General features: G+C 45.7%; 3 protein-coding genes across 6 annotated transcripts; 2 read left to right on the plus strand and 1 right to left on the minus strand.

The window, feature by feature from the left end:
* The first annotated feature begins 362 nt into the window (after window positions 1-362).
* Window positions 363-4,126, plus strand: hsd3b1 (hydroxy-delta-5-steroid dehydrogenase, 3 beta- and steroid delta-isomerase 1). The gene is made up of 3 exons (XM_068572598.1): window positions 363-650; window positions 2,012-2,176; window positions 2,777-4,126. The coding sequence occupies exons 1-3, from the start codon at window positions 500-502 to the stop codon at window positions 3,583-3,585; spliced, it is 1,125 nt and encodes a 374-aa protein (XP_068428699.1). The 5' UTR covers window positions 363-499; the 3' UTR covers window positions 3,586-4,126.
* Window positions 4,127-5,135: 1,009 nt separating this feature from the next.
* Window positions 5,136-11,728, plus strand: pla1a (phospholipase A1 member A). Of its 3 annotated transcripts, none has more exons than XM_068572477.1 (11): window positions 5,136-5,572; window positions 6,157-6,382; window positions 7,149-7,326; window positions 7,873-7,981; window positions 8,762-8,863; window positions 9,143-9,235; window positions 9,901-10,083; window positions 10,157-10,246; window positions 10,453-10,588; window positions 10,951-11,106; window positions 11,385-11,728. In XM_068572477.1, the coding sequence occupies exons 1-11, from the start codon at window positions 5,506-5,508 to the stop codon at window positions 11,470-11,472; spliced, it is 1,428 nt and encodes a 475-aa protein (XP_068428578.1). In that variant the 5' UTR covers window positions 5,136-5,505; the 3' UTR covers window positions 11,473-11,728. The 3 variants fall into 3 exon arrangements, with proteins under 3 accessions (XP_068428578.1, XP_068428579.1, XP_068428580.1); XM_068572478.1 differs by having other exon boundaries at window positions 6,160-6,382; XM_068572479.1 differs by having other exon boundaries at window positions 5,137-5,572; window positions 9,919-10,083.
* A 421-nt stretch (window positions 11,729-12,149) lies between these two features.
* popdc2 (popeye domain containing 2) lies at window positions 12,150-18,320 on the minus strand. 2 transcript variants are annotated; one of them, XM_068572481.1, is made up of 4 exons: window positions 17,603-18,320; window positions 14,767-14,875; window positions 14,105-14,543; window positions 12,150-13,097 (listed from the first exon to the last, which is right to left on the minus strand). In XM_068572481.1, the coding sequence occupies exons 1-4, from the start codon at window positions 18,094-18,096 to the stop codon at window positions 13,015-13,017; spliced, it is 1,125 nt and encodes a 374-aa protein (XP_068428582.1). In that variant the 5' UTR covers window positions 18,097-18,320; the 3' UTR covers window positions 12,150-13,014. The 2 variants fall into 2 exon arrangements, with proteins under 2 accessions (XP_068428582.1, XP_068428581.1); XM_068572480.1 differs by having other exon boundaries at window positions 13,003-13,097; window positions 13,971-14,543.
* Window positions 18,321-19,377: the final 1,057 nt, after the last annotated feature.

A 19,377-nucleotide genomic window follows, 5' to 3' on the forward strand; every position in this document is an offset into this window, starting at 1 on the left:
TGACGGTTGATGTCAAAACGACCTCCGAACACACAATTCCTGTTTACTCAGCTCTGGTTTCATGACACAGAAAGTGTCACAGTCAACTTTCCACTCGGGGCCTCGTTCATTTAATAAAAGTAGAATGCATCTTCAAAAATAGTGACGTGTTTTTCCTCTCAGTCACATGCAGAGTTGTTCCATCTTGGATGAAAGAGGAACACCTCCGACAGAATCTGTCCTTGGCTTCTAAAACATTCCAGCTCCAAAAAAAAAACGCCGGCAGAGCTGCAGCCCTTCCCCCTTTTTCACACTATCTCAGAGCAGAACATTAGTTTTTTCATGGTTAAGTTTCTGGGTTTACAAATAGCGAACGGGCTGAGGCTGCGAGGGCAGAAGGAGCTGAGAACCCGAACCTCCACCAGCACAAGAGCTCTGCAGAGTTCTTTTGTTCCTCTGAGAAGCATCTCCAAGAGGTTTGTTGTTGCTGTTCCTGCACAGAGAAGAGAAGGAAGCGGCCATGTCTCTGACGGGTGAAGTGTGTGTGGTGACGGGCGCCGGCGGCTTCCTGGGCAAGAGGCTGGTGAGGCTGCTGCTGGAGGAGGAGGAGGCGGCCGAGGTCCGGCTGCTGGACCTGCAAGTGCAGCCGCAGCTGCTGGAGTCTCTGCAGGGTAAAGACGTCTTCATGATGCGATCACAGACATTTCATATGCAGACAGATCCAGCAGAACCTTCCATTGCAAATAACTCTTTATTTTCTTTAGAGATTTCTGACTTAAATTTTTTATGGCCCAGATGCATGCTTCATTTATTATATTCTTTCTTACTTTTGAAGATTATATTTCTTGTAAACTGTAAAAAAAATTAAAAAAAATACAGTACCTAAATAAATAGGAATAAAATATAAAAAAATTTGAAAAGATTTCCAACTTTAGCCGTCGCTTCAGTGAAAAGATGTGCAGCATAAATATTGATAGTCAAATATAAATATATCTGTAGTATTTACTGTGAACGCTTCAGTGAAAACTAACACTGATATAATAGGATCACTTTGTAAGACCAGTAGTTTGATTTGTGTTTAAATTAAATAAGGAAAACTTTGCCAAGATTTTCAACCCACTTAAAAAATTATTTAAAAAATACTAATTCATAATATAAAATATATTATTGTTTTTTTAAGGTCCTAAAATAAAATAACAGTCTTGGGCTTAAATGTATTATTTTTATATACTTATTGAACAAAAATGTAACCCTTGCGCCTCCCTTTAAACACATTTGCTCTGATGTCCTCATATGACTCACATGTCAAAGATGTAATTAAAACAATATGATTATAAATTATTATTTTACACTTTTAGATTTTGTTTACACTACTACACAACAATTGAATTGTTTTCCATGTACTGAAGGTTTATTGTATGATAAATCCATGATGAGCCGTATTAACCAGCGCAGCGCTGCGTGCAGCAGCACCGCCCCTAGTGGACGACAGCAGAACAGCATGTATTTGCTCTGTCGGCTGAAAATGACCAAAATGGCACAAACTGGTGAAAAATGACAATAACACAAAAAGTATAATATTATAATTTGTTGTCAGGGCTTTAAATTGAAAGTTTAATTACATGATGTCATGCTGTAATGACTGTAAGATCAAACATTTTGCTTTTAATGTGTTTTAATTATATCTGAGTTCTTTGTGTTTTAGCTCCAGTCTCAGAGTTTTCTTTCTTTTTGTTACCAAAAATGTTCTGTTTGTTTGTTTTTGTCTTTCCAATTTTCTGTCTCTTGTCCCCAGTGTAAAGCATCTTTGAATGGCTGTATAAGTTTGAATTATTATTATTATTATTTTTATGAAAGGAGCGGAGGTTCAACTCCAAAAGCTGGAGAGGGAAAAAGACTTCACGCTCTTTGGCAAAATGAATGCAATGTGCATTACCATGAAATGTAAAAGCCCAAAATGTCCCCTGTGGACACGACAACCAAACCACCAAACCTCGTGCTGCGTTCATGGACCAGACTTTCTTGCTTTCAGACTGCAGAGGCGACACCAAGTTGAGTGTTTTCGAGGGCGACATCAGAGACGGGGAATTCCTGAGAAAAAGCTGCAGAGGAGCATCGATCGTCTTCCACGTGGCGTCCATCATCGACGTGAAGGACGCGGTGGAGTACAGCGAGATATACGGGGTCAATGTCAAAGGTCAGGTCAAGGTCAAGCGAGACTCTTAAGGGGTTGTGACTTTAAGGGATTTGTGGCTTCTGTTAAGGCTTCAAACGGCACTCCAGTCATGGGCTTATGGGGGGAAATAAACCTTCTGCACCCCAGAGCCTAAGGGGAACTTATACTTACGGCTGACATCAGATGTCAGAGCGAAGCCAAGTGCGTTCAGAGACCAGGCAGGGAGTGGGAACTTTCAGCGTTGGCCGAGTTACACGCCATCGTTTAAAAGTCCTGAGCTAAAATAATGTTTAAAAATACTTAACTTCACTCACTCTTAACATATACAGCTATGTTATATATCAATTATTATTCCGCATTCATTAATATAGTTACGATATACTTCTTATTTTTTAGTTTTTTTATTAAAAAATAATAATAAATAGTTCATTTTCTGTGTACTATCATAAACTAATATACCATTAACTTACTATTTATGTTCACAAGGGTTTTCTGTGTATTATAGCTTTTAAATTATTTAAATAGACCCTGGGCTTGAGGAGATATTCAGTATTTAGTTGAATGCAATCCATTCGCAATTTTCGCAGCAATTTCCGCAGCTTCTCTCTCTCTGCTGTGCAGGAACGCAGCTGCTCCTGGAGGCCTGCGTCCAGGAGAACGTGGCGTCCTTCATCTACACCAGCACCATCGAGGTGATGGGGCCCAACCCCCGCGGGGAACCCGTCGTCCACGGCACCGAGGACGTGGCCTACGAGTGCGCCCTGAAGTTCGCCTACAGCAGGACCAAGAAGGAGGCGGAGGACCGGACCCTGCGGGCCCACGGCGAGCTGCTCCAGAACGGAGGCCGGCTGGCCACCTGCGCCCTCAGGCCCATGTACATCTACGGCGAGGGCTGCCGCTTCCTGCTGGGCCACATGGCCGACGGGATCCGAAACAGTGACGTTCTGTATCGCATGTCCCGACCGGAGGCCCGGGTGAACCCCGTGTACGTGGGCAACGTGGCCTCGGGCCACCTGCAGGCGGCGCGCAGCCTCAAGGACCCGCAGAAGAGGAGCGCCGTCGGGGGGAAGTTTTACTTCCTCTCCGACGACACGCCGCTCGTGAGCTACTCGGACTTCAACCACGCCGTGCTGGCGCCGCTGGGCTTCGACATCCAGAAGCGCCTCATGTACCCGCTGTGGATGCTGTACGTGGTGTGCTTCCTGATGGAGGCGCTGTGCGCGATGGCGCGGCCGCTGGTGCGCGTCGTGCCGCCGCTGCGCCGGCAGCTCGTCACCATGCTGAACACGCCGTTCAGCTTCTCCTACCGCGGCGCCCAGAGGGACCTGGGGTACGAACCCAGGTACACCTGGGAGGAGGCCCGCAGACGCACCACCGAGTGGCTGGCGTCAGAGCTGCCGATCGAGAGGGCGAAGGTACGAGCGAAGTGAGAGTCGCCCGAACGTCGCCGCTGCGTCTCCGCTGGTGTTTTAGTGGAAGTGAATGTGAAGCAGCCAAAAGCACGCCGGTGTCCCTGGCCCCGCCGTTAGTTTCTCCATACATCATTTCTTAATTTCACCTTTTTAAAGGCTCTCGCACATGAGATACATACCCGTGTTTTACATCAACAATTGCAGAACAATCTCAGCTCTCTGTATAATGAAGCCCCAGTGTCATGAGGCACAAGTGTAAAGAGATAATTTGGCCATAAAGTTGGAAAATTGAAGCTTGATTTTGGAAATTCTTCACATCTCCTGTGAAAACATAACTTTCCTCATGTGGTCGAACTCTTCTGGTGATGGAAACGGTTTACCAAAGGTCTTATGTTCACAGAAGCAGTGGAATATATGAATACAATGACACCATTTACTGTTTCTATGTCCCAGCATTGTTCTTTGTGTTTATTTTGTCTGATATTTCGGCTCAGTCACAGATAATCACCTTAAACTCTGGAGGCGCCTTAAGGTGCATCAGTATCGCAAGAAGTGTTAACTTGAGGTTCATATCTTGTAGCTTTGACTCACCTGTTGTTTCAGTACTGCATAGCAAGATCTTTTGTGTGTGCTATTAAAGTTTATGGTGAGAAAAAAAAACCTGTGCATTGTTTTCATTTTTATCGCTCGTTTGTATACATGCAGTCGCTGCTCTGCGTCCACGGCGGGAAGGACAACACTATATGTTTAGTTCACGGCTAACGGAACTAGCGGCACACATGCAGCAACTGCTTTGCATCCACGGCGGGAAGGACAACACTATATGTTTAGTTCACGGCTAACGGAACTAGCGGCACACATGCAGCAACTGCTTTGCATCCACAGCGGGAAGGATAACATGTGTTTGGTTCACGGCTAACGGAACTAGCGCCACACATGCAGCCGCTGCTCTGCACGTGGGTTCGGTGAGAACTTTTTTGTTGTTGGATTTGACAAGTTTTCGTGACGTGTCTCGTACGACATCTTCCTGCAAACATCGGCGCTGGTTTTTTTTAATTTGTTGCTTTTGAGTTTGAGTCCATCGAGACTTTTGGTAACTGGACTAACGCGCTGTTGTGTGTTCATTCTACCAGTAAACGTTGAAGACACACCTGGTGAAGATCTGCACTCTACTTACAGCACCTTTTTATATTTACAGGTTATTCTTTGCATCCGAGCTCTTAATTACAATTAAGCCCTAAATCACTTTGTGACGCAAATCTTTACCCTTGACCCATTTTCCTCTGGGGAAGGATTACATGTGGTTGTGTGATTACGACCTTAAACCCAGCGGCAAGAACCAGTCAACCCAACGTGTTCACAACAGCAACTTGAGGGAATCGCAACGATAATTCAGCAGAAAGATTCACCGCGAGAGCTTTGATTACATGAAGAAAACATTGCAAAAGTGGATCAGCTAATGATTGATTTCCCTCAGACACAACAGGATAAACCCCCAACCTTAAACCCACACTTTCTATGACACACACACACACACACTAGCTCAGTGGGCAGCCGGGCCAGAGTCCAGCCTTTCCTAACAAACAGCCATTGAACAGCGGTGAGGTCATGGCTTCACTGCCGGGCAAAGAGCTGCGACCTCTTGTCGGTCCGGCGCGAGCCAAGTCTGCTGAAGGAAAGAACAAAAAACACCCCGCTGACAAATGAAATGAGTAAAAAAAAGGTCGTTCCTCTTTTAAAGCAGAGCCTTGCAACATACATAAGCAACATTCGGACTCCTGCGCCGCGTCGTTCCAGAGTTGCAACACCGCTCAGAGCTGAGGGATTTTCTCTCAAGCCCCAAAGCTGAGCTCCGGCTGCCAATCTGGGGCTGAGCGAGCAGCTGAGCGCCGCTGAGCGAGCAGTAAACCTCCCATCGGCGAGTCTCTGCACATCCACATGGCTCACCAGACGCTCAGGCCGGAGCTCCTCTGGCTGCTGGCAGCCTTCACCTCGCTGCTGGCCGGTAAGTGAAGACGCTCATGGGGGGAAACGTGTGTGTTTTGTGTTCTGCGTCACTGGGTTTTGGTGTTTTATCGTCGTGCCATGAAGGATTGAGCTTTGTACAAGTTTGTGTAGTGAAATACATCGTACCGCATGGCAAAACGTTGTGTGTATTAGGACAAGTTATGCGGAGAAAAATCCCTTTTTTACACATTGTACTTTTTTATTTCTACCTGGTTTACATGTTCATTAATTCATTCAGCTTTAAAGTGAACTTCCAGTGTTAGTCATCATTAGTTATTATTGTGCTGCAGATAACTAGCTTCATGTTATTTTGATGTTACTGAAATACAGGAATTTGGAAAATTGTACATTTTTGGAGTTTCAGCTGCAGTACTCAAATAATACACTGAAATCAGGACCTTAAATCTGACAAAACGTATGAAACGATAAAGTGTTGTATGTTGACAATCTAACAAATATCACTACCACAAATAAGAATACTTAGCGTATCGGTCGCCTTTTCACTCGTCACGTTGGAGGAAGAGTTTTACCCTTTGAGTAAATAACGTTCTGCTCGGCGCTACATCCTGAGTTCTCACCCAGCAGGAGCCGAGGAGACGCCGAGAGGAGACGAGTGCGCCGACCTCAGCAACACCACCTGGCAGGAGTACCGGCAGCAGCGGGTCCGGCTGCAGGTTCAGTACCTGCTGCTGACGCGCAGGAACATGGACTGCGCTCAGATGTTCCACCACCAGTCGCTCGCGGACACACTGCAGCCGTCCGGCTTCAACGTGTCCCGCCCGACCAAGGTCATCGTCCACGGGTACAGGTGAGGACCCGTAAGGACTGTAAAGGACCTTATGAACCCTTATAGACCCTAAAGATCCCGTAACGACCGTTAAGAACCTTTGAAAACCCTTCAAAGACCCTTAAGAACCGTTGAGAACCTTATGAAACCTTGTGAACCCTAAAGGACCTTTAAGAACCGTTAAGAACCTTTGAAAACCCTTCAAAGACTCTTAAGAACTGTTGAGAACCTTATGAAACCTTGTGAACCCTAAAGGACCTTTAAGAACCGTTAAGAACCTTTGAAAACTCTTCAAAGACTCTTAAGAACCGTTGACAACCTTATGAAACTTTATGAACCCTAAAGGACCTTTAAGAACCGTTAAATGAACTCAACTGGTCATCATGACTGTTTTGAAGTCTTGAGTTCAGCCATCTTGGATTAACACTGTCGCCATGTTGTTGTTTTTTTGCAAGCAGTGAACAGGAAGTAACCATATTTGGGCTGTGAAAAGTGACGTAGAGACGCCGTATACATCTCTGGTGTCGACCTGTCAATCACCTTGAAGCCCCGCCCCTAAAGCGTTTCCTGCTTTATGGTCTGTTTGACTCTAACAGACCATAATGTACTAAATGAACATCACGCTGTATAGAAGAAGACTGGAAACTAGAGATTGAGACATAAACTCATGTTTACAATGTTTACTGAGGGAATACATCAAGAGAGAAGTAGAGTTGTTATTTTTCGGTGTAATTGATATTTGGTTTAGATGGATATTAACCCCCCCCTCCCCTTCATCCCCCTGCAGGGCGATCGGCAGTCGGCCGTCCTGGGTGAAGCAGCTGGCCCGCGCCCTGCTGATGGCGGAGGACGTGAACGTGGTGGTGGTGGACTGGGTCTACGGCGCCTCCTTCGCCTACAACCTGGTGGTGGAGAACTACAAGGAGGTGGCCCTGCAGATCTCGGTCCTCATCAACCAGCTAAACGTGAGAGGAACACTGATAATCTGCTTTTACTTTCATTCATTTAAATAGAGCGGACGAGGGTCCAATTAAATAATTACTCTTCTGTTAATCCGGTAGTCTAATCCGGATTATTATTTTTTAAACATGGAAGCTTTGTACCTTTTAGAACAAAATGGACGTGGTCTCTCGTTGGTTTGTGTAATGACATTTTGAAGCCTTGAGTCCGGCAATTTTTGCTGTCGCCATCTTGGATTACGGTCGTTGCCATGTGTTTATTTTAAAAAACAGTAAACAGGAAGTGACAATACCTGAATTGAGGAGGTGTGACGTAGAGACACCGTAAACGTCTCTGGTAGAGACCTGTCAATCACTTTGTAGCCCCGCCCCTACTTCTATACAAACAGAGGAGTCGCCCCTGGTGGTCAGGAGAGAGAATGCAGCTTCAACACATGAAGCATAGACTTCTATACAACCAGAGGAGTCGCCCCCTGGTGGTCAGGAGTGAGAATGCAGCTCTTAGGACACTTCTGCTGTGCTTTAATGAAATGAAACTGTCTTGTCCGACAGAAACATGGATGCAAACTGGAGTCCTTCCACTTCGTCGGGGTGAGTCTCGGGGCGCACGTCGCCGGCTTCGTGGGGACTCTGTTCCAGGGGAAGATAGGACGGATCACAGGTGAGTCACAGGTGACCTCCTCCATGCGACACGTCACTGTCTTCCTGACGGAAAAAAGACAAAGAAGAGACCAACAGCAGCTTCTCATCTTGTTGTTTGGGTGTAACAAAGTGCCAGCTGTCCTGCTGCCTCTCTGGGCCCTGAACGCGTCTCAGTGTGACTGTGGACGATAAGCCGGCTCTTCAAAGGAACAACGGCACTTTGATAAGCGCCTCTGACGTCTCGTCTCCGCGGCACACAGAGCGCCGCTGTTCCCTCGCCGCTATCGGCTCTCTTTGTTGCTTTGGGGAGTTTGAACGTGAGCGCTGATCAAAGGAGACGCAGCCGCCGAGTGCAACCAGGAGAATCATGAGAATGGAAATATTGTGATCTAGCTTGACGGGCAGGAGGATTTTCTGCAGTAAAAAGTACAATATTTACCTCGAGGGAGGAAGTAGCAGAACATGAAGTACGAGTTTATGATGATGCCAATGCTACTATGATATAACATGTAAGATTCTATGAATCCAAAAGGATATAAGAGTCAATTAATTCAGTAATATCTCCTCTTCCTTCTTGTTTCCTTGTTGTGTTCTTCTTGTTTTCTTGTGTACTTTCTCTCCCTGCAGCTTTTACAGCCACATGGTGACAGTTCAGTTCTGTAAAACAGAGACTTCAAGACCCTGAGAACCAAAACCAGGCTCTTTGAAACACAACGCCGCTGGAGTTATTGTGTTATGTTGTGTTGTATGAATATGCTTTGACTTCAGTCGTGATGTACTTCATGGTCCTGTCCTCCAGGTCTGGATCCCGCTGGACCGATGTTTAAAGGAGCCGACACCTACGACCGGCTGGACGCGTCTGACGCTCAGTTTGTGGACGCCATCCACACCGACGCCGACTGTGAGACTCATGGATTATCAATATTAATGTCTATGTTCAGTATAAGATACAGTATGAGGTGAACATCATATGATGAGAGAAAACTAAACACAATACATCACAAGCATCTTTTCAGGCGCTGCCAGGTGATTGGCTATTAGCATGTGGATGCTAACATTAGCTTTGACTCTTCTCTTCTCGTGTTTCTGGTTTTCTAGAGTCGCAGTTTTCTCCTCTCAGACGGTTTTGTGTGTTTTTTGTGTGTAAATCTTCATGAATAAGTTTTTTCTTCTGCTTCAGATTTTGGGATTTCCATCCCTGTGGGTCACGTGGACTTCTTCCTGAACGGAGGGAAGGACCAGACGGGGTGCGCTCGCTCCCGCTTCGCCTCAAGTAAGTCCACTAAACCACGGAAAGTACTTCTACTCTAGTGTAGTACTGTGTACTTCAGGACAACTTTAAGGTACTTGTGCTTTCCATGTTCACTTCTACTCCAGATAATGATTAATGCACCACATCCATCTTTAGTCACTTTTCTGATTAATATCACAAAATAAGATGTGTTATTATTAGAGATAAAGATGAGTAAAAAATAATGTCCTCCAAAGAGGAGCTTTATTTTTACTCTAGACGATAAAATAAATAACAAAAAGACAATATGATACAATAAACTAATGAAAAAAAGTAAAATAATGCATTTAAAATATAATATAATAAAAACAATACATTTAAATATAAAATAAAAATAATAAATAAATATCATGGTATAACAGTAAAATATTAAATAGAAATAAATATAATAAAATGAATTAAATTCATAAATATAATGGTATGAAACAATAAATAAATACATAAAAATAAATCAAATAAAATAATACATTAAAAATAGAATAAAAACAATCAAACTAAATTAAAAAAATAAAATAAAGAAAATAGAAAAGATGAAATACTAAAAACATGAGGTAACTGTAAAACCAGGAGTTAATGGTTTGAAACCAGTTCCACAGTAACCGTCTCAGACTCCTGGCGGCCTCAGGTGTGTGTGTGTGTGTTGTCAGTTCTTGTGTACTTCCCAGTGTACGGCTACGTGCTGTGCGACCACATGAGGGCGCTGCACGTCTACATGAGCGCGCTCAGCGGCTCGTGCGCGCTCACGGGGATCCCGTGCTCCAGTTACGAAGACTTCCTGAAGGGGCGCTGTGTGGACTGCGGCGTCTTCGGGGGGGCGTGTCCCACCATCGGTGAGACAGACGCAACATATGAAGACTCACAAATATGAATGAAGCTGCAGTGTGACGCCGGCGTGTGTCTCAGGTTTGAGACCCAACAGCGGGATCAGAGTGTCTCCGGTCCCCAAAGAGCAGAAGCTGTTCCTGCTCACCACGTCTTCACCTCCCTTCTGCTGTGAGTGCACGCGACCCTCACCTGCCACCTGTCGCCAAAGAAGCTAAGTTCTAAAATGCAGATTTTTGCATTTTTGCAAAGGTTGTAATGCATTATAACCTGTTATGATGCACGATAAAAGCCTTTAATGCACTGCACGTGTGTGTATGGTGCACTGTGTGCATGGTGTTTGTCTTCTGGCGCCTCATGAACACGTGTTCCCTCAGCGCGTCACATCCTGCTGCAGCTGGAGGTCTCTGCCCTGGAGAAGAGCGCCGAGCTGGAGGTCACGCTGACGACGGAGAACCAGGGCACGGAGAACCAGGGGACGGAGAACCAGGGGACCGGGCACCGGCTCCGGCTGTAGGTTCAATATTGATGACGAGAACGTCAAACCTTTTTTTTTTTAGTTCAAGCTTCTCAATTGTGAGAATTTGTTGCTTTTCTGGAAGTCAAACCAAACAATTTGAGGCTTTAATCGACATTTAAAAGAAGAAATGATGAACTGATTGATCCAATTTATTGATGATGGGAATAATTCTTAGTTGCAGTTTGGGGCTGTGCAGATATTTAAAACAGCATTTTTGTGTTTTAAAGACATTTGTCTGAAAAAGTGTTCATTTAAGCTTTTTTGGGGGCAAATATACTCTGTTTATGAGGTTTAATTGTGTGTGTGTGTGTGTGTGTGTGTGTGTGTGTGTGTGTGTGTGTGTGTGTGTGTGCAGCCACACAGACACCACCCTGTACCGGGCCGTGCTGCCTCACCCTCGTCCTCTGTGTGAGATCTCCTCCATCCGGCTGCAGAACACCGGCGCTCGATTCTACAGACAAGCAGAGATCCACGTCAAGTCCGTCTGCGTCTCCGAGGTCCCGCCCCTCAGGTACGACACACACACACACACACACACACACACACACACACACACACACACACACACACACACACACACACATATGGGAGGTTTTATTCTTTTGGGTTCTATAAATCATCAACAGCTTCCAGGTCTGTTTCTGTAGAGAAGAAATATTAAAGATGAAAATAATAAATTAAAAAAATAAAATAAATTAATAGAATGAACATAAAATAAATAAAATGACACGTTTATTTCATAACAGATGTGGAAGTTTACCCTTTAAGTTTCGTTTGTTCTGGTTTCAGGCGCGAGGAGCCGCTGTGCGTCAACAACATCAACGTCAGGCGAGGAGCTGCGTGGTCACATGACTTCGTCCAGGTGTGTCTCTCCTAGACGTGAGAACACCTGCAGGCGGCGCGCAGGGGGAACTGACCCACCGCCCCGCCTCTCCTCCTGGTTTCATGATCAGAAGCCACAGCTTCACGCTAACGTCAAACTTTAACCTTTAGGTGTTGGGCTCATGCACTGACATCATGAAGATCTACTAGATGATTTTATTTCTTGTTTGTTTGTTTGTTTGTTTGTTTGTCTCTTCGCTCCTGAAGCTCTGAGAAGTGTTGAAGAAATCATAAATAAACTTGTGACGTTTTCTCTGTTGATGTTGAAGTTACGTGATGAACTTGAACTGGTCTCAGTGTCGTCCAGAACCTCCTTCAGCTCAGACTCTCTAGTCCACCATCGAGGGACCCAGTCCTCTTCTTCCTCCTCCTCTTCCTCCAGGATGTGTTGCTGGACCCGCTGGAGGGAGGGGGCCAACAGGAGAACCAGAACCAGGACCGAGAGGACCATCCTGCTGGAGAACGAGAGGTTTCTAAAGGGACCCTGGTGCTCAGAGACAGTACCGCTGTCGCCCACAGGGGGCGCCAGAAACCACATGGAAGCTCTGGAAACACTGGAAGAATCTTTTTTTTCTGCTATCGAACGTGAGCTGAAGACGCACCGTGAACTCAGTGTTGAGGCCGGACAGGAAGTAGAAAGTAAGAAAGAAACAAACAACATTTTCACTGCACACAAAGATCTTTATGGAGAACTCTTGGCCCCATGAAAATACCTCCTCGCTTTAGTCCCGTCTCGTATTCAATAACACGACAAATAATACAAATTCTCAGTTCACGTGCGTGTATGAAACACTCAGTTATAAACATTCCTAAAAAACAAAGTCAGTATGTCATCAAGAAGTAAGAGTGGACCTCCAGGTGGCATCTCATGTGCATCCAGATGAAAATAAATATTAAAAGTGAAATAGAGAAAATCTAAACCGTTCATAAAGTGTCTGGAAAGATCTGGAGATAAATATTTCACGTGTAATGCCGTCGATCCATCAGAAGATGTGAAGTACTTTATCGTTATATCAATACTCTAATATGTGAAATCAAACATAACTTTCAACATAAAATATCAATGAGATGAAAACCAAATTCATCTGTTTCCTGTTTCACTGAATGCATTTTTTATGGCATGAAATAATAATAATAATATGTGAGGTTTCCCTTAAGTCGACTGTAATGAATTAAACGTTGGCTACAGATTATCTGCAGGCGTCCATCTTTGATCGGCCAGATGTTTGTTTCCAACAGCTGCTGCAGAATCACACAGTGAAGAGCACTTCAATGGTTAAATTATACATTTTTGTAAATGCTGTGATCTCTAACATATCTATAAGTTTCATTGTTCACTGAATGATGCGTCGGGTCGTGTTGTCTGCACCGCGTCGCTTCCCGAGAGACTTTCAATCTGGACCGCACCAAAAGTCCTTCTTCCTGCTCAGGACCGATGATGTGAAGCGAGGCGACGAACAGGGACAGAGGGTCACGTGACAGGTGTCATGTGACGTGTGACGTGTGACAGGTGTCGGGTTCTCCAGGAGGGAACGTTCTACAGTTTGGGCGTGTCGGTGGGAGCCAGCGGCGCTCTGCCGCGCTGGAATCGAGGAGGCGGAGCGACGTCATCGTCACTTCCTGCGGGGTCGACATGGAAGCTTCGGTTAGGAATCACCATCACCATCATCATCATCTTCATCATCCTGATAACGTGACAGTTTCTCCTCAACACAAAGAAAGTATTAAACAAACAGCCCCAACGCGACGCATCCTCACAACGGCTTGAACGAAATCTCACGAAAGTCCAGCGACTCGAGTCGATGTCTGCATAAAAACTTCTGTCTTCACAGGAAACCACTTCCTGAGGTTCAGGAAAAGATCGTAACATACGTAGGTTTAGGAAAAGATCGTAACATACGTAGGTTTAGGAAAAGATCGTAAAATACGTAGGTTTAGGAAAAGATCGTAAAATACGTAGGTTTAGGAAAAGATCGTAAAATGCGTAAGTTAAGGAAAAGATTGGGAAATATGTAGGTTCAGAAAAAGATTGTAAAATCGTAGGTTTGGGAAAAGATCGTAAAATACGTAGTTTGAGGAAAAGATCGTAAAATATGTAGTTTGAGGAAAAGATCATAACATACGTAGGTTTAGGAAAAGATCGTAAAAAACAGGTTGAGGAAAAGATCGTAACATACGTAGGTTGAAAAAAAGATCGGGAAAAACTTAGTTTGGTTTAAGAAAAGATCGTGAAATAGTTGATTGGGTTTAGCAAAAGAAGTTGAAATGCTTAGTTAGGTTCAATAAAAGATGATGAAATACTTTAGGTTTAGGAAAAGATCATGAAATCGTTAGTTAGGTTGAAGAAAACATTCGGATATAATTACTTTAAAAATGCCTTAAATAATACGTTTGCCGTCGTGTCGCATCTGAAGCCGGGTTAGTAGGAATTGTGCAACCCTCCTAACCCCCCCCCCCCCCCCTCTCCCCCCCCCGCCCAGGTGAGGTACTTACGGCGCTCAAGGTGACCCCGTGTGTTAGCTGCAGCACTGTGCCCCTCTACCTCAAATAACTCTCGCTGCCATAATCCGTTAAGGATCCCGCCACATCAGCAAAGTCCTCCAGGACCAGGCTGGTGGAGTCCTCACCGGTGGGCAGATCGGGGTCTGACGCCCAGGGGTGCTGGTAGCGCTCGTGCTGGGGCGCCTGGGGATCGCTCCTCGGCCCCTGAAGGGGGTCCGGCTGAAACCGGGTCGGATCGGACATCTGGTAGGCCGGCGCCGGGTCCTCGTCGCGCAGGAGCTGCTTGGCGATGTCGCCGTCGCTGCCGCCGCCATCGCCGTCGCCCTCGCTGCCCAGCGAGGAGGCGGGCGCCAGCACGTGGTACAGGCTGGGCAGCCGGATGTCCAGCAGCACGCCGCTCTTGAGGTACAGCTTGTTGTTGAGGTTGTAGAGCTTCTCCGCGATGTCGTAGCCCAGCATGATGGAGAAGACGCGCGCCACGTAGCGGTCCTTCGAAATCGCCAAATACAGACGCCGGCGACGCCACGAGACGTAGCGGGAGTCTTCCTCTGCCGTCATGGTCACCTGGGGGAGGAGGAGCATTTAAGGTTCACACACCTCTGAGGAACCAAAGACTTTCAACTCTTTCAGATATTCTCTTTTTAGTTCTTCAACTCTCACAGAAGAAATGTCCGACCAAATCCTTCTGTTCCTCACGGAAAAACCGAGCAACAGCCTAAAACCCAAAGACATTCACATCGTTTCACACTGTTGGTCTTATCCTATAAACAACATGATGATCTGGTACCTGGAACTTTCCCTCCTCGTTGGGTCTGAGAGACTCCCACTCTGGAGAGTCCAGGAACTGGTGGCGGTGGATGTAATGCAGGAACTGACCCTCCAAAGAAACACTGACCCTACGAGAGAGAGAGGGAAGGACACAAGGTTTAGGAAGTGAGGAAGGGATTAGGAAGTGATAACGAGAGCTGGAGGTCACTTTGAGTAAACGTCACCATGAATATCTCTGCGGCGGTGGACAATCTGAAGACTATCCAGTTACTGGAAGTCTTAAAACACACCTGCCCGGCAGCTGAAGGGTCAGAGGTCATGGGATCAACAATGTTCTCATGGATGATGGCGAAAAACATGTTTTACAGGCATCAAAGTACAATACGTGCTATTTTTTATTCAATTCCATGAACCCAGAAAACATACTGAAGGAATTGGATGATTGTAAAACAAGTTTATCTCTAAAAATCGAATAAAAATATACATTGTTTTACTTTTACTTTAATACTTTGAGTCCATTTTGCTGATGCTGCTTCTGTGACATTCAGAATTCAGATTTATTTTTAGACGATGGTATTTATGAAGCTCCAGCGGGAGAAGACCTCTCCACACTCCTGTTCATTCATAATCTCAGTCTCTAATTCTCCTTGATTACTCCATCAGCTGATCGGGGGGCGTGCACTTCCAATGAACCAATCAGATTCTGCAGCCGTTCCTTTAAGCCAATCACGGCGCTGTTGTCACACTTTAAATAGGTCCTCCTGTCACGTCAGCATCAATACTCCCTGCTTCTCTTAATTCAGGATGGAGTCCAATCACCAAAGACTTTGCATTATTCAAAGTTATGCAGATGTAAAACATTATTATGATTGAACTACTTTTACCACCGCTGGAACACACAAGAAACACCTTCCAGGTCAATTCAAAACACCACATTGCTTCTTCTCCTGTCAGGAGTCTTTCTGGTCACAGTTTAGTCGTGAGGTTCCTCCTGCAGAAGGAAGTTTTATTTAAAGAGAATAACTTCCGCAGGGTGAGATTACCCAGCACACCAGACATGGAAGTCTTCCTTCTTATTACGTCTGAAGTTTCTGTTTCAGTGTGTTGAATCAGAGCTGCTTCATGTCACCTGACGTCTACTGAAAGAAATGGAAATGAGTCTGTTATACCTCCAAGTTATGGAAGATCATTTCTGCCACAACCAAAAAAATCAGAATTATGGCCAAAAAAAAAGAATTATAACTAACTTTTTTAGGAAATGGTCTTCCATATGGAGTAGATCTACTTACAAACCATGAAACAATGACACTTCATTAAAAGTCTAACTACAAGGCTCCATTAGCTCCATTACCTCCATTAGAGGTCATGTGCTCTTTTAGTAAAAGTTACACGTATGCATTCAAAAGTAAAAGTACAAAAGTATTAGCATCAAAATATACTTAAAGTACAAAGAATAATGCATGTTGTACTATTGCTGTATTGTTATAAAATTGGGTCAACGTACTATTGCATCCACACGGCTCTCAACATGGTGAAGGCTGAGCCAAAGGAGAGCAGCTAATGGAGCTAACGGAGCTAACAGAGCTAACGGAACTAATGGAGCTAACGGAACTGACAGAGCTAATGGAACTAACAGAGCTAACGGAGCTAACAGAGCTAATGGAACTAACTGAGCTAACAGAACTAACAGAGCTAACGGAGCTAACAGAGCTAACGGAGCTAACAGAGCTAACGGAACTAACTGAGCTAACGACAACAGTTCAGTATTTCATGTTTTTCAGAGTTGTGTATTTTATTGATTCTGATTCCAATGGAAACAAAAGATCTACCTCTCGGCTATCGGTCGCAGCATCGCGCTCACGCGTTAACCATCGGTTTGCTTCTGGACCTGACAGACGTTTGAAGCTGCAGAATATGACACTTCTGGAAATATGTCTGTTCATGCTCAACTAAATTCCTATTTTTGGGGGGTTTCAAATCTTTATAAGCGCCCGGGTAACGTTAACACCGGAGATTAGCTTGTTGTTTGTCTTAAAAGACAAATGAGAAGATGGACGAGCGTCGTTTTTAGCTTTTTGTGTTTGCGTTGTTGTTTTAAATTTAATCTAAAGTGATGAAGAGGAGCGGTCGGCGACGCGGCGGTGACTCACAGACACAAACTCTGTTTACAACATCTCATGGTGTCTCATGGCTCCACTGTGAGGATGTTTGGACGAAGAGGAAACGTTTCCTGTGTTACTCGCTGCCAACAGCGTGAAACAGACCCAAATATAAATATCAGTTCATAAAAGCAACGGGTGAGAAGTGGAATTCACTTCATTCATACTTTCAATGACATTAAAACCTGCAAGTGGAGAAGAAGTTTAAATACTTTACTTTTTGCTTCACACACTTCATTTATCTGACAGCTTTAGTTGGATAAGGACTTTAAATATGGAACACAAGATTATCTGATTGATAGCGTGAAGAAAACTTAAAATAAATCATGGAAAAGTCATGGAAATATGGTTTAAAGTCATGGAAATATGGTTTAAAGTCATGAAAATATGGTTTAAAGTGATGAAAATATGGTTTAAAGTCATGGAAATATGGTTTAAAGTCATGGAAATGTTGTTAAAAGTCATGGAAATGTGGTTAAAAGTCATAAAAAGCCATTGGTGAAAAATGTGTATGAATCCTGCAATAACAACATTTCCCCCCGAGATTAATTCTGACTTTTGTCGTGGAGTAAAAATCTGAAATGTTGAAGTATTGCTACTACTTGTTGTGTAGAGGCTTTATGTAGTGTAGTCCAGGTGTGTAGGTGTGACACACACACACACACACACACACACACACACACACACACTGCCCACCTCCCGGCCAGCAGGAAGGACAGCTGGTCGATGGGCGTCTTCCCCTCCACGGCGTACGTCTGGCCGGCCTTCAGCTCCAGCACCTTGTTCTGGAAGGCGGCGGCCAGCTCCTTGAACACCTGGACGGGCACGCCCAGCGGCAGGTACACGGCCCGGTACAGCGCCGCCAGCTCCTCGCCGCAGCCGCGCAGGCCCTCACGCCGCAGCCGGCACAGCAGGTGGCAGACCTGCGCCGAGCTCGCCAGCAGCAGCAGCGCGCTCCAGGCCAGGGCGTCGGCGCCGCACGGCGTCAGCCACGCCCACGCCACCATGCAGGCGTGGGCGGGCACCAGCAGGCCGAAGATGAAGAGGCACCCGTAGGCGCCGCTGCCGCCCATGTAGCCCAGCACCAGCAGGGTGTTGCCCAGGTGGTACATGGCGCCCTCCGTGGCGTTGCTCCAGCCGGCGCAGAGCGGCGGGAAGAGGAGGCCGTCCAGCAGCGCGGAGGAGTTCATGAGGAACTCGTCAACGACGTCGACGACGGTGTTGTTGTTTTGTTGAGGGAAGCGAACAGCCGACAGAAGAGCGTCAGAAGAGAGGGTTCCTTCTCACGGCTCGGTGCGTCACAGGAACGCAGCTGGAATGGGGTTCTTCTTCTCCTTCTTCTCTCATTCTGCGTCCCCCTCCTCCCTCGCTCCTCCCTCGTTCCCGTCGTCTCTCCGGTGGCGTTCCCCGTGAGTTTGTGGTCGCCAGCAGCTGGAGGGGAGGCCGCGGAGAGAGAGAGGGAGGGAGGGAGGGAGAGAGCCCGAGAAGGATAACCATGTTTGGAATTGAAACCCAAGAGGAGAGAGAGAGAGAGAGAGAGAGAGAGAGAGAGAGAGAGAGAGAGAGCGAGAGAGAGAGAGAGAGAGAGAGAGCGAGAGAGAGAGAGAGGTGGACAGAAAGCAGGCCTGCTACTTAACATAACAGAGAGAGAGAGAGAGAGGAAGCCAGAGGGAGGACAGGGACTAGAACAAACATGTATGTGTCACTCACATGAAGAAAGAGTCTCTTCCTTTATGAGAACCCTTCGGGGGTCCGGTTGTGTCGGGTTTCAGGTGTGAACACCGGCTGAACACACGGGCCGGTCCAGTAAGATCACAGCATAATAACGCATAAATAACAATATTTCTCTGTTTATCGTTGGTGAAGGTTTTTGGATGATGAACTCTATTTTAAGGTCTTTCAACAATAACAAGAAACATAAAGACCAATAATTCAGACATCAGCTCTCTGTTTATCTGCAGCAGAGGATCAGAGGTTTTAATCTAAAAATGTATTATTTGTTTTTCCTCTTATATTTGAACAGTTATCCGGTGGGCCGGATCCGGCCCGCGGGCCGTATGTTTGACACCTCTGAGCTAAACTATCAGACAACAGGACGAGGAGGAAGAGCTCAGGACTAGAACCTGGACTCTGACCCTGGTGTTTGAAGCAGATTTAACCCAAGTTAAAGTCACAGAGAGGAGGAGAGCTCGACGCCCGGCAGCAGCAGCATCTCCTCCTCTTCCTCCTCCTCCTCTTCCTCCTCTTGAGGGAAGAGAACCAGAACCAGGACTGAGAGGACCAGCCTGTCAGACCTGCTGCAGTAGAACGAGGTTTTCTGAAGGGACCCTGGTGCTCAGAGGCACTACCTCTTTAGACCACAGGGGGCGCCAGAAACAACATGGACGCTGCTCACAGTGACTTTAAATAGATTTAACAGGCTGTGTGACGTGGGACCAACAAGACACTCGAGACACTTCTTTAACGTCCTT

This window comes from Clinocottus analis, unplaced genomic scaffold (genome assembly GCF_023055335.1).
Source record: "Clinocottus analis isolate CAN_PGR_092001 unplaced genomic scaffold, fCliAna1.0.p SCAF_12, whole genome shotgun sequence".
Classification (NCBI taxonomy): Eukaryota; Metazoa; Chordata; class Actinopteri; order Perciformes; family Cottidae; genus Clinocottus; species Clinocottus analis.